The sequence below is a fragment of the Apaloderma vittatum genome, unplaced genomic scaffold, assembly GCF_000703405.1.
Source record: "Apaloderma vittatum isolate BGI_N311 unplaced genomic scaffold, ASM70340v1 scaffold22943, whole genome shotgun sequence".
In the NCBI taxonomy this organism is placed as follows: Eukaryota; Metazoa; Chordata; class Aves; order Trogoniformes; family Trogonidae; genus Apaloderma; species Apaloderma vittatum.
Window position 1 is genome coordinate 1 of NW_009708955.1, and position 12,365 is coordinate 12,365.

At 40.3% G+C, this 12,365-nt stretch overlaps 1 protein-coding gene across 1 annotated transcript; it reads right to left on the bottom strand.

Annotated features, from left to right (window-relative positions):
- Positions 1 to 142: 142 nt before the first annotated feature.
- Positions 143 to 11,333, bottom strand: LOC104269756 (E3 ubiquitin-protein ligase TRIM37; the record flags this gene model as incomplete). The annotated part of the gene is made up of 13 exons (XM_009866756.1): positions 11,265 to 11,333; positions 10,102 to 10,142; positions 9,685 to 9,801; positions 8,831 to 8,918; positions 7,995 to 8,117; positions 7,316 to 7,439; positions 6,717 to 6,784; positions 4,940 to 5,064; positions 3,755 to 3,805; positions 3,242 to 3,323; positions 1,638 to 1,714; positions 980 to 1,159; positions 143 to 257 (listed from the first exon to the last, which is right to left on the bottom strand). Coding segments are annotated over exons 1-13 (1,260 nt in total), but the record flags the coding sequence as incomplete, so codon positions are not given.
- Positions 11,334 to 12,365: the final 1,032 nt, after the last annotated feature.

Genomic DNA, 12,365 nt, shown 5'->3' on the forward strand with positions numbered 1-12,365 from the left:
AAAAAATAATTTTAATAATGTCAATATCAAACTAGGATAGCAACCCAAATAAACACAATTGTCAAACATGAACATTGTAACCTAAACCACATAGTTACTGGTAAGTAAAGTGCAATTTTACATTAATGTACATCCCACTTACTTCTTTAAGGTTATTTATTTGCTGGATATAACTCGTCTGAGCTGCTTCCAATTGAGCAATGTACCAGTGTTGATCTCGGCACTTTTGGAAGAAGGTTGGTGAGCGCACTTGAAACCTTCAAAGGAACATTTTGAAAAAAGATTTTGTGGGGTTTTTTTGTCTTTTTGTTTTGGGTTTTGGTTTTGTTCCCCCCTGCCGAAATCCAAAAGCCCTGCATACATCAGACAACCTGAAATCTAGTTATGAAATAAACCTGAGACAACACGAATTACTATACTTGGTATCCTGAATGCACTGAATGGCGACAGCACGTATTTTGTAGGAGAGGCAGTCGTATGAGCATTGGTTACCTTCAGAAACTACAGAGCGTTCCACAGGAGTCAGAGTAGGACTGTACAAAGAATACCTGGAGTAGATGGATAAGGCTTCTGTATTTGATTATAACTTTGCAATTCCCATTGACAGCATTAGTTCTCTTAAATTACAAACTTCCTTTATTCCCAAAGTTCTCTTATGCTCACTAGAGCTCTTTCTAAAGAGGGGGAGAAAACACGCTTTTCCTTTATTTCCGTTAGCTACAAATCTCTAACCCAGGCTTATCAGTGTCAAGTGTAGCTGCTTCTCCAAGAAAGAGAGAGACTTCAAGTCTCCACCACTCTCTTCAGCACATTTCCTTCTTTAAAGCTTAAGACAGTGAAATCCATTTGTGACAAAACATGTCACACTTATTTTCAATTCAGCTACCTAATTATTTCCCCTTTCAGCAGTAGGTGTGATGCTTTGTGAAACGACAGCAGAACTGATAGCAGAAGAGCCCCACTAAGCTCTCCTCCTCACCTCAGGATCACCGTGTCGTTTTGCCTGTTTAAGTAGCCTTCGTTGGCTAGCAAGTCCAAACGGAAGAATCTGTTGTAACCCCAGCATTCTCCTACTTCAAAATCGGACGCAAACTCTCGAATTATGTTTTTGGTGGGATCGTTGGTGGATTGGTGAACCATTTCCACACGGTACTCATACCTACACAGGGCACAATCACAGTTATTAATACCGAAATTAAGACATCAGGATTACCAAGTATGTCAGGTGTAACAGAACTGCACTTCCCTAGAGGCCTGCGTGCCCAGCTGATAAGGTGATTCAGTCTTAAAATTTTACTGAACACTTATATAAACTGTACAAGGGGGAAGAAAGCAGTGACAGGGAGTGCTAAACCGACTTTAGGACTGAATACTAGGAGACATTCTTATCGGTTGTTCTGCCAGCTTGCTCCTTATCTGAAGAAAGCTACCAAGCAGCAACTTTAAAGTATTCTCTCTGGGCACGATTCAGTGGACAACAGAAGTCTCGCTGTTCTTTTCAAGAGGGTTTTTGCATCAGTCCCTGGCAACGCTAAGAACTTGAGGCTATTCCTTGCAAACCTCTCCAGATGCTTTGCCAACAGAAAAGAAAAGAATAAAATTTAAAAAATGGCTGCTCTTACTACAGGTTTGCTTACTTGGATGTCTCTGGCAATCCAGCGGACAGCTCCAAGAACACAGAGAGGTAGTAGCCCCGTACTACTCCATTTCCATCCTCGAAACAAATACAATTGAGAGATAAATTGACCAAAAAAATAATCAAAAAGCAGGAGAAACAAAATAAGGCACCTTGATATAACCTCAAAGGTTAGAAAAGAGCATCAATCAATACAGAATTTGCAGCAGCAGTCTACTTTGTATGCTACAGTTTTGATTTTTAGTCTTCTGTGACCTAGAAGTCTTACTGGAACTTGAATCATCTGGAAGTGGGCATTTGAAAGTACATATGCAGGCTAGTACTGGTATCTCAGACAGCAATCTCAAAACAGATCTTCAATTACTCTATAACATTCTAGGGGTTCAATTAAGTGGAAGACTGAATAGACAAACACTTGTCAGTGTACTGGAAAAACACTTATTTAACACACAGAAAAAGCAGTTAAAAAAAAAAAGCACATAAAATCTACTTAGCATTTTATTACAGTCCCCTTCTCAAACTCTTAACATGAAAACTGCTTAGGTTAAACATTAGTTCTGAAATATTTTATATACAGCTGCATTTCAAAGCTACTTTATTTTTGACAGAAGACCAATTTCTTCAGAAAAACCACATGCAACATGAAAGAGTTAGGTCAGTTAACTGAGAAACAATCACCAGAAATCAAGAAAAAATATGGCAAAAACCTCCATCACACTCACCTTAACCAAGGATGAAGAATGGCTCAACTTGAATCCTCTAGGTTGAAGAAACATTTCAACTTACCATTTAAAAAATAAATTTTAATGCCTCCTGACAGCACTACCTCACGTAGCCAATCCTGACCTTACAAATACTCTGAAAACTTACATAGGGTCCATCTCTGCCTCGCAAGAACACGATGCTGGCATACCTGGGCTTAGCAGATTAACCTGGTTCTGGGAAAATGCTGTGTTGATCACTAACAAAACCTCTGCTCCCCCACTAAGCACAGATTTCTCCCAGCACAGCTCTAGTAGCGGCCAGAGCTTCCTGGAAGCACTGACCAGACTAGCAGACTGTAAAAAGATGACACCTTGGGGGTTAACATCCCTACACTGGCAAGGACATTGCTTCAGAAATCTGAGTATTCAGCCTACTGACAGCACATTCGTACAACAAATGCCACGTTGGCATTCCAGAACTGGATGCACAGTACACAAATTCCTTCAGCTAATACCTTGTCTTCTTCCCAACTTACCCAAAAAAGCAGCATTCATAAACATGGTAAATTTTTCTAGACCTCTGTTCTGCAAGGAACATCTGCAAAAACCACTCAGCAAAAAGGGTAAAAACATTTGTTCAAGTTCCTATGGCATATTGGTAAAACCCATTTGTAATTGCTTTTAAATTAGCCAGATTAACTATACTAAGAACATTCATGTTGACTATCTGGAGGCAGAGAGGGAATACTCCCAAGAGCAGGCAATCAACTCTACAACATCGTTTCGTTCTTGCCATCCACCACACAAGAAGACACTGACTGATGCTTCCTTACAAGAGGTGCACAAACGCTGGTTAAGAGTTTTGGATGGGATGATAATTCGAGTTGAAAACGTAACTCACTGGATAAACTTTTAATCTCCAGCAAAGTCCCGACACTTGAAGAGGTGGACTGTACACAGGATCTGCTCGCTGACGCAAAGTACTGTTGAGAAAGGAGAAAAAACATTTGCTGTTGGGACAAAGCAAAACCCTCCAGGAAAGAGTAAGCTGCGTACACACTTGTGCTCTCACACTCTAGAACCCCCCTTCTTGCTGCACAGTGCACAGCAGCAAAGCCCATGTAAAATGTTAAGCATCTGTACAATTAAATGTATTCCTTGCAAAATTACCCGATTTTTTTTTTTTTTTAAAAAAGAAAAGTGGTTCACCTTTATAACGGAATAATCTTCTTAGCTAACAATTTATCTAGGGTTAATCATTCACCTGGTAAACATGGGATTTTTGAAGAATTCCTTAGTTCATATGTAACAGTTCTCTGTAAAGACTACTCTGGGTTTTAAAGAAAACTACTCACATACAGAGGAAACAGAAAAAGCTTCCCAATAGTCACAGTAATTTCAGATCCCTTCATACCTGAAGTTTTCCAAGACAAATGTAGTTGAGTCATAGGCTGGAACCAACTCACTGGGGAGGAAAAAATAAATATACTGGAGCTGAAAAACATGACACTAAAACTACCAACTTTTGGATCTTCAGAAGCATTTAAGATGATTTATGTCACCAGAGCTGCTGACATTCACTACAACTACACTGATTATTTCAGTACTTCCTAAAAATCCGTTTATAAACCTTCTGCCCAGTACCTCCTTACATAATATCCCACAATAAGACAAACATGTTATGAAAGGAGAAGCAACTAAAAGCATTTAAGGGGATTTGTCCTTTTACCTGTAATGGCTAAAAAACTCTTAATGTGGTAAATCTTTTGCTAGACAACACACAGCTTATTTGAGGAATTCTTTTAAGACTTCTCCTACCTTCCAAATTTTGGAGATGCTTTTCAGCCAGCTTGCCTAAACTCTCAACGAACTTCCCCAGAACCTAACACTATCAGCATTCTCTTCACACAGAATTGTGCTATGAAGTGATTTTGGCTATACCTTCTGAATTAAGGTGACCTGCAGAGGCATCTCACGGGAGCCTTGCAATTATATACTGAACGACCCAATAATAGGAGAAAAAGGACAAATCAGTAAACTAAGTGTAAAAGAGGGGAAAAAAAAAAATTTGTCAGCTAGAACCCACTGTCCTGACTCCCCAGCAGGGACTACAGACATAAAATAAGCCCTGCTGGAACAGAAAAGCCTACTTGCAGCACAGGTTACTAGGAGGAGTAAGCACTTTATTAATCCCATTGTATAAACCTGGACTCAGATTCAGTCAGAGATAAAGTTCAACACAGAAACGAGCAAACCATGTTACCCTCCAGATTACCACTGCCCACACAGCTAAGTCAGACTCCCCTTCCCTCCAGCTCACCAGCAACCTGCCCCTCAGCCACTTGCCCTCTGCGCTTTCAAACCCCTGTGTTAAATCCAGCAGCACCCACCAGCCCTAGTTTTACAAAAGGCTGACCCACGTACGAACACATCGACTTCTCGGATTCACTGGAGCATGCTCCTCACTACAATGGTACAGTAACACGGGAGAGAGATACCCTCCCCGAAGTTACTTCAATAATTTTTTAACAAACAAAGCAAACCTTTATAAGATGGCTTTGAAGTTCAAGCTACAACAGAAAGGAAATGCAGGGCTCACCTTGTGAAGTCTGGGGGAACTGGAGTAGTGACAAACGAGGCCATAGGCTTCCGATGAACCTGCTGGAACATCATGAGGATCTCCGAACTTTTGGAGATCAGCTCACTCTTGCTGCATGATCGTAACTGTATGGGAACAAACAAAAAGGAAAAAATAAATCCTCGTTAGTAGAAACCATAGGTTTTGACCACTTTTATTTTTAAACAGATAAACTGCATGCCTTTGACAGCTTCAGAAAGATTATCCACATGCAATGTAAAAGGAAGCCTGGAGGTTTGTTTGGTTTTTTTTTAATTTGAGTTGTATTTCCCTTGAAACTGTTAGCTCTTAAGACTAAGAATTTGCCTATGATAGCCAATGGTCCCGTGTTCTCACACTTCTGTTAGGAAACTCAGATATTCTAATTCTGTCTCACCCATATGCAACCTGTTCGTGAAGTTCTGAATATTTAAGGCTCTGTCAAATTCTACAATGAAAATTACAGCAACTACCAAGTACTTAGGATAACCTAATTTATATAAAAGATGGCCGATTACTACCAAGTCACATCTGTTACTGTGTGCAGGCAACAAAAAAGTAAATCGATCTGGAAAGGACACTTCATTAGACATGGGGATAATTTGCTCAAATACATCACAACACGGTGATTCAAGTTCCTGTGACATTAGACAGGTTTTAAGGTGGGTTTTTTTCTGCAGTTTCAGAAGGACTGCTACTCAGGATTTAGGAGGTCCTCATTTGGGCTGCGACCTAAGTAATTTCTGAAAGATCTACACACAGAGAGCTCTCAACAAACAGACAAAACCCCCACACTGATACAAAACATGCAGGAGCACTCATCTTCCTGATTTCATCAATTCTTCAACTAAGACATCTCATCGTCGGTATGAAATAATTAACTTAAGTGCCAGGAGAACACGATAATCGCTGAGCAGGCAATAAAGCCAGCTTAGCTTCTTACTGAATCCAAAGCAGTGCAGGGCATGAAAAAGGAATATAGGGCAAGAGGCATCACTCAAAGAAGCTTAACCCCCATCTCCAACCTAAAACGTCAGACTCTGCTCAAAGATAACTACTGGACACAGTAATGCCTGAAGGAAGAAAACCCTCCCGTTTCCTCAGAGCAAGGAGAAATTCTTCAGGGCAAGCACGATCAAACTCTGCAGAACCTGAATATTTCATTTACAAAAGCTGAACTTGTATAGCTAGAAGCACGATGAAAAAATTAAGTCATCTTCACTGAAATACAGGTGGACAGGAATAAAAGAACTAAAACCAGTACAGTTTTCTTCAAAAGCACAAAGAGAAACAGAACATTTTTGTTCCTTCTCCATTTATAGCCACCACTACGCATGCCGTTGGCAGCGGCAGAACTAACAGAATCTACTGACACCGCCTAAATGCCAAGTTACCTTAAACAAACATGTAACTGTGTAGTTTTATACAATACTACTGTTAACCCCTGTACTCGTTTTTCAAACAACAGAACACCTTTCGTTATTTCTACAAGTCTATTTCTAGAAGAATTTTAAGAAGAAATTGTGTACCCTAGGACCACTTAAATGAAAAGATTCCCTCAAGAAACATCCATCAATTAACAGTTTTAAAATAAATAAAACAATAAGAAAGGCCAACTGAGGAGACCTAGGACCACTTAAATGAAGATTCCCTCAAGAAATATCCATCAATTAATAGTTTAAAAACAAATAAAACAATAAGAAAGGCCAACTGAGGAGGAATCTAAGTGACACAACATTTCAGTTCTTTTCATAATCACCTGATGTTCTACTTCCTGAAGCAGGGATTCCAGAAGTTCAGTTTCTTGAGTAAGCGACGTCTTCTGACCTGTTTAAAGCAAAGAACATATGGTTAAAGAAAAACAAACAAACAAACATAACAACACAAAACAACATATCCACTGGATTTTAAGAAAGGGATGTCTTCTGACCTGTTTAAAGCAAAGAACGTATGGTTAAAGAAAAACAAACAAACAAACGTAACAACACACAACAACATATCCACTGGATTTTAAGAAAGGGAGTTGTTTGTTATTTTTAACCTAGAAGTTGCCCCAGAACCTGCTAAGGTAAGGGGTTTCTAAATATACCCAGGTGGATTGAGAAAGCATTTTAAAAGCAAGCCAACATTTTTAATTAGAACCGTAGTGGAGAACTCTCTTGAGGTTAAGGCAGTAATGAAACATTCTGTGTCCCAGAAACAGCAGGTTTGCTGTTGTGGGGCGCTTTTTTGAACAAAAAAAACAGGTTTGACTTCACTGAATTCGCTCTCACACTCCCTGAGCAAGAAAGTTTCTCAACAGGTTCACACATCGTTACCATGTTGCTCCTACTCATAGCAGGTGAGGCCAATACCTACCCATTAGTGTTATAAGCTTATTCTTCAGCTGAGTGTCCAACCGGGCAATCATCATCTCCACCGCGTTCCTGATTTCCCGAACTCGTTCATCCTTCGCGCTACGCACTGCCTCCACATTCCTCTCCTGAAACAGAGGATCAGGAAAACACAGAGACAAAAGCTAAGCCGTCACACTTTTGCACGTTTCACCCATTTAGAAAACGGGAACGTGTTTTCAGATGAGCTGTATTACAGGCCGGTGAGTACCCAGCTGTAAATATCCTTTGCCTCTCAGCAAATCCGTAAGCGTGCCCTCTGGTGGGTGACCAAAGGTTAACAATACAGCCGAGCAACATTTTCGCATTACGTAAGAGATTCGTTGTATCAGGATTCTTTAATACCAAAATTTGTAGATACAACTACCAATTTCTCTTCCATAACCAGTGCAGTGCAGAACAGTTACCTTCTCGGTAACGAGAATAATTTGATTAAAAAGGTGAAGGCCACAACCCTCTCAACATTTTATAGAAACATACAGGGAGCCCACCTGGTGATCTAACAGTCACCCTGGAGCTGAAGCAGAGCTAAAAACCACCATGGACATACAAAACTGTACTATTGCCACTTCCCACTTCACAGTTATCCTTTGACAATGGCATTCTACAGGAAAACTTAACGTCACCTTGGATCAACTTCTTACCACTTCTTGCACCAAACTGATCAATTCCATGAGTCTCCTCCTAAGCTTTGCCACTTCTTCATTTACTTTAGTGACATGTTGCTCATAGATTTCTGCCAGCGGCTTAAAAGTATGTCCTCCATGCTGTTAAAAAAAAAAAAAAAGGGGGCAGGGGGAGGTGAGGGGAAGGAGGTGGAGAATTAGAGAACATCTCATTTTAACTTTATTCTACTCCTATTAAATTACTGAAAGAGAGGGGAAGAAAGCCTCCTAGTGTACCACTCGTTTTGGAAAAGTTCCAAAGCAGATTGTACGTAGGAAGCCTGTCTTTCACTTCCCTTCATAAGAAGTCATGAATTTGGCTTTCATACCATCAAAGCTTCCTGTCAAGAGTTATTTGGAGTCTCAACAACCCTCCAGAAATAAACTGCTTCATTCACTGTGCAATTCTCTAACAAATCAAATAAGGATAGAAGGGTTACTTTATATTTATTATTATTATTATTATTAAAACACCCTTCCCAAACACAGGCAGCACACTGTTAACTGCTTGCATTCCAAAAATTGACATCAGTCTCTCCTTGAGATAAACACTTACAAGGATAATAAACAGTGTGGTGAATGTGCTACTCATTCAGCTTTCAAGACATTCAAGATTACAGGCCAGAACATTTAAATAAGTGTTACCTGTATTTTCCAAGATTAAAAACACACATACAGCTGCAGTATTTGCACAGCAATTCAGCAGCTGTAACGAGAGTTCCCTTGCCCTTCTCTTTCTTCAAACTGCTGGCAAACAGAACGCTCGCAGTCCCGCACCGCGGACACCACATGCAGACAAGCAAGCCTCTTCTTACCATTCCTCCCCAAAGGGCACACTGGTGGCAGATACACTTCTTGCAGGTCCAGCAGAAAACACTAAGCTTTTCATGATGATTTTCACACCTTCAACAAACAAAGAAACAAAATCATCCATGGAAAACAGCTGTGAATTTTCCACAAACTCAAGTTTAATGTATTCACTTGTTTTTGCTACCTGATACTGAGAGTAAAGCACTAAACATCAGCATTGTTCTGCAACAAGAATATTCATATTCAGTAAAATACTTTTGTAAAATAAATGTTGCTCCTAGTATTCTCTCAGGAACTACTTCACAGAGATAGAAAGTAAATTACTAACATTGGATTTCTATCCAGCATGACAACAGATCAAGCTCAGAATTCCAGAAGTTAATACTTCACATTATTAAAATCCTAAGCATACACTAACCAAAGTAACCACAGAGCAACGGCTCATAAGGTTTTTGGACAAATTGATCTTTGTCATCTCTTAAAATTTCAGAAATAGCATCAATCAATAAACTGAGCACAGACCAAGCCAGACCCAAAATACATGCTTCTGCCTTCCCTCTCCACTAGGGTTCAGTAACTTGGGCAGGAGGCAGGCACAGAACACATAATTAAGCCCTGTCCACCTCTCAGTGCTTCTTCTCACACTTTTCTCCTCCAAAACTCCAGAACATATCATAAAACACACGACAGCACTGGTAATGGGACAAAACCAGAAGAAAAGCCTGCTAAGAAAATACAGTGAACACAACTCAGCTTTTAAGTTAACAGTTTCTTCCCGGATTTTAACAAGGAAGTGAACACAAAAGCACACTCATACGGCAAACTGCAAAACACTTTCTGTGAAGAATGCTCCATTTACTTGTCTTTTTCGTTCTCCTCGTGCTTTGTGAGGTTGCACAGCTGAAGCGTATCGAGCTGTTGTGTGACCTCTTCTGCCCAACGACAGTTTACGAGCTCTCGTAGCTGCAGCGGGGCTCTGCAAGAAGCATTGCTGGAGTTAGAACAAGAACTCAGCTCCAGGAGTGAAAAGAGAAGCATTGAAGTTAATTCAGTTCATCCAGCCCACCCTGTGGGAAAAGTCACAGGCAGAAAGTTGAAGCGGTACTAGTTATTGTAGAATAAGTATTATACCACAGTAAATTTTTATAGTAACAGCAGGCAGGTGTCAAAAATAAAGCTTACAAATATAATGCAACCTGCAATGAAAAAAAAAGATCAATCATAACCGGACAGTTCACCCCCTTCCTGATTGTTTCTGGTATTAAAAATACCTTACCTACAATGAGGGCACTGAGCTCTTTGTTCAGTCAGCCAACGCTATGAAGGAAAAAGGAAAAACGTTTTTAAATGTTAGAGACTTCAAGAAAAGAACTGCAAGCAAGTATATTCTATCATTAATTACGAGTTACTTTTTGCTACACTCTTCCTATATTTTTTTTTTACTGATTTGTAATTTAACTGCTCAACTGCTTAGAGAAGCTGCTATTTCTATCTTGGTAACAAAGCAACCACTTTTCTTCAAAGACGCTTCAGTTAAAACTATATAGAGAATTCTGATGTTCCAAGTATTCCATTAGAAACCAGGCGCAGACTCCCATAAGCGTAGAATAAAAGCTCCAAAGAGAAGTAGCTGAGAAAAAAAAACTTCTTGCCCATTTTAAGTGTACGAGCTCTGCAGCTGAAGGGCTTATATGTGTCAGCTCACTACTATGTTTAAAAGATTCTCATGAATAATCTCTCACCGCCCAGCAACAATATGTCATCTAACATTCTTAATATGTAACACAAATCCTTCACCTATAGTTCTTGTCAGAGCTCTCAAAGTGAATCGTGATTGTTCCAATTTCTGGAAATACTACTAGAGGTCTGAAAACCTCAGGTGAACCCTCTCGCACCACGCTAACCCAGAACAGCATCTGGACTTGGAACTGAAGTGTTACACACTGGTAACCACGACCTTAATAAATAAATTGAGATTCAAATGCTGCTTCAACCTGCTATACCAGATTCCCTTGAGAAAGATTTAGCCCGTATCTGATTGTATCACGCTAGCTTGGTAAGCATTTTAAAACATCTCCAAGATGACGACAGGTGACGTTATGACCTTCCAAAGCTCCATAATGAGAGATGCAAAATCAGAATTTGACTCCTGTCCAAATTTTTGTCTTCCATACAGGCATCACTGACTCCCCCAAGATGCTAAAAAAAAAGATCATTATATGTCTGTTTCTTAAAAGCAATTATTCCAGATAGTCCCTATAATTAGCACTACTGAATGCAATGCACAGCCTGCCTAGTTTTTCCTCAGGGTGTTGTAAAAGATTTTTGAAAGGCAAGCCAAGGAGCAGGAAAAATAGCAAGAAGTAAGAATGTGTGCATCAGATCAGCATTTTTCAAGTTCGTGCACTTGCAGGAATAAACTAGGATATGCAAACTCACCCGAATACAGCTGAAACAGCACAGCTTGGAGCAATGTGGACACAGTCGTGCATCACGCAATTTCTCCATACAAATAAAACACCGGAATACTTCCGCAATGCTCTGCAAAGGGTAGATAATCGCTATTGTTAAGCCACATACTAGGAACACATCAGAGCAGCATTTATTTGCAGGCAGAGTGCCAGGTTTCACAAACGCAGTCCCATTCCAAACGGCTACAGACAGCGCATCTCAGAGCGAGACACTGTCAAACGCCACCTTTCTCCTCCCCACTTTCTTCTGCACTACGCCAGCTCCTGGAACCCATTTTATAACATTCTCCTTCTTCAAGACGTAGTTTCTTTGTTTGGTTTTTTTTTTTTTTTCCCCATGTAGGCCTTTCCGTAACCAAGATACTATTCCTGCTCGTGCTCACACGGGACGGAACAGCTGTCAGAAGAAACTGTGCTGCACCTGCACATTCTGAACCCACAAGTTTCAACATACTGGCACTGAACCAATACAACACCACAGTAAGTGCCTGTGTGCTAATGAGAAAGGTTCAACTGGATGGGGCATTTTTTTCAAATGCTGTAAGACTCGCCTTCTTTTAAGGCCTACCACTAGCTCCACAATTTCCGTTCTCTCTTATACCCTGTTTAATCAATCTTGGGCAACAAAAATGTAACTTAGCATGGTTTTTTGCTGTACCCATTTGACGAGAGAAGCGTTCTGTTCTAGAATACAACCACCTCGTCTCCATTGTCCAACTGAGGAAGTTATCTATAAATGCCATGGGACGTTTGCTTTCCATACCAATTGATTTTTCACCGATAAAGAAGTTTTACACTCCGGGTGGTGCAGGAGTTAAAACCTCTTCTGCCTTTAACTACAGAACTTTGAAAGACTCTTCAGATGGGTTCATTTTTCCCACCCAGAGTTGAAGTTATGCACAAAACTGGGCCGTGTTTTCCATGTGCAGATACCACAGCATCTCCATATGTTACCACCTTTAATGGTCGCAAAGCGTTAAAATGCAACACGCGTTTACAGGAAGTTATCACACGAGGCCTTTCCAATTCTTCTCCCGTTCGGGCGCTCTTAGTGCGGACCCCGGCAATG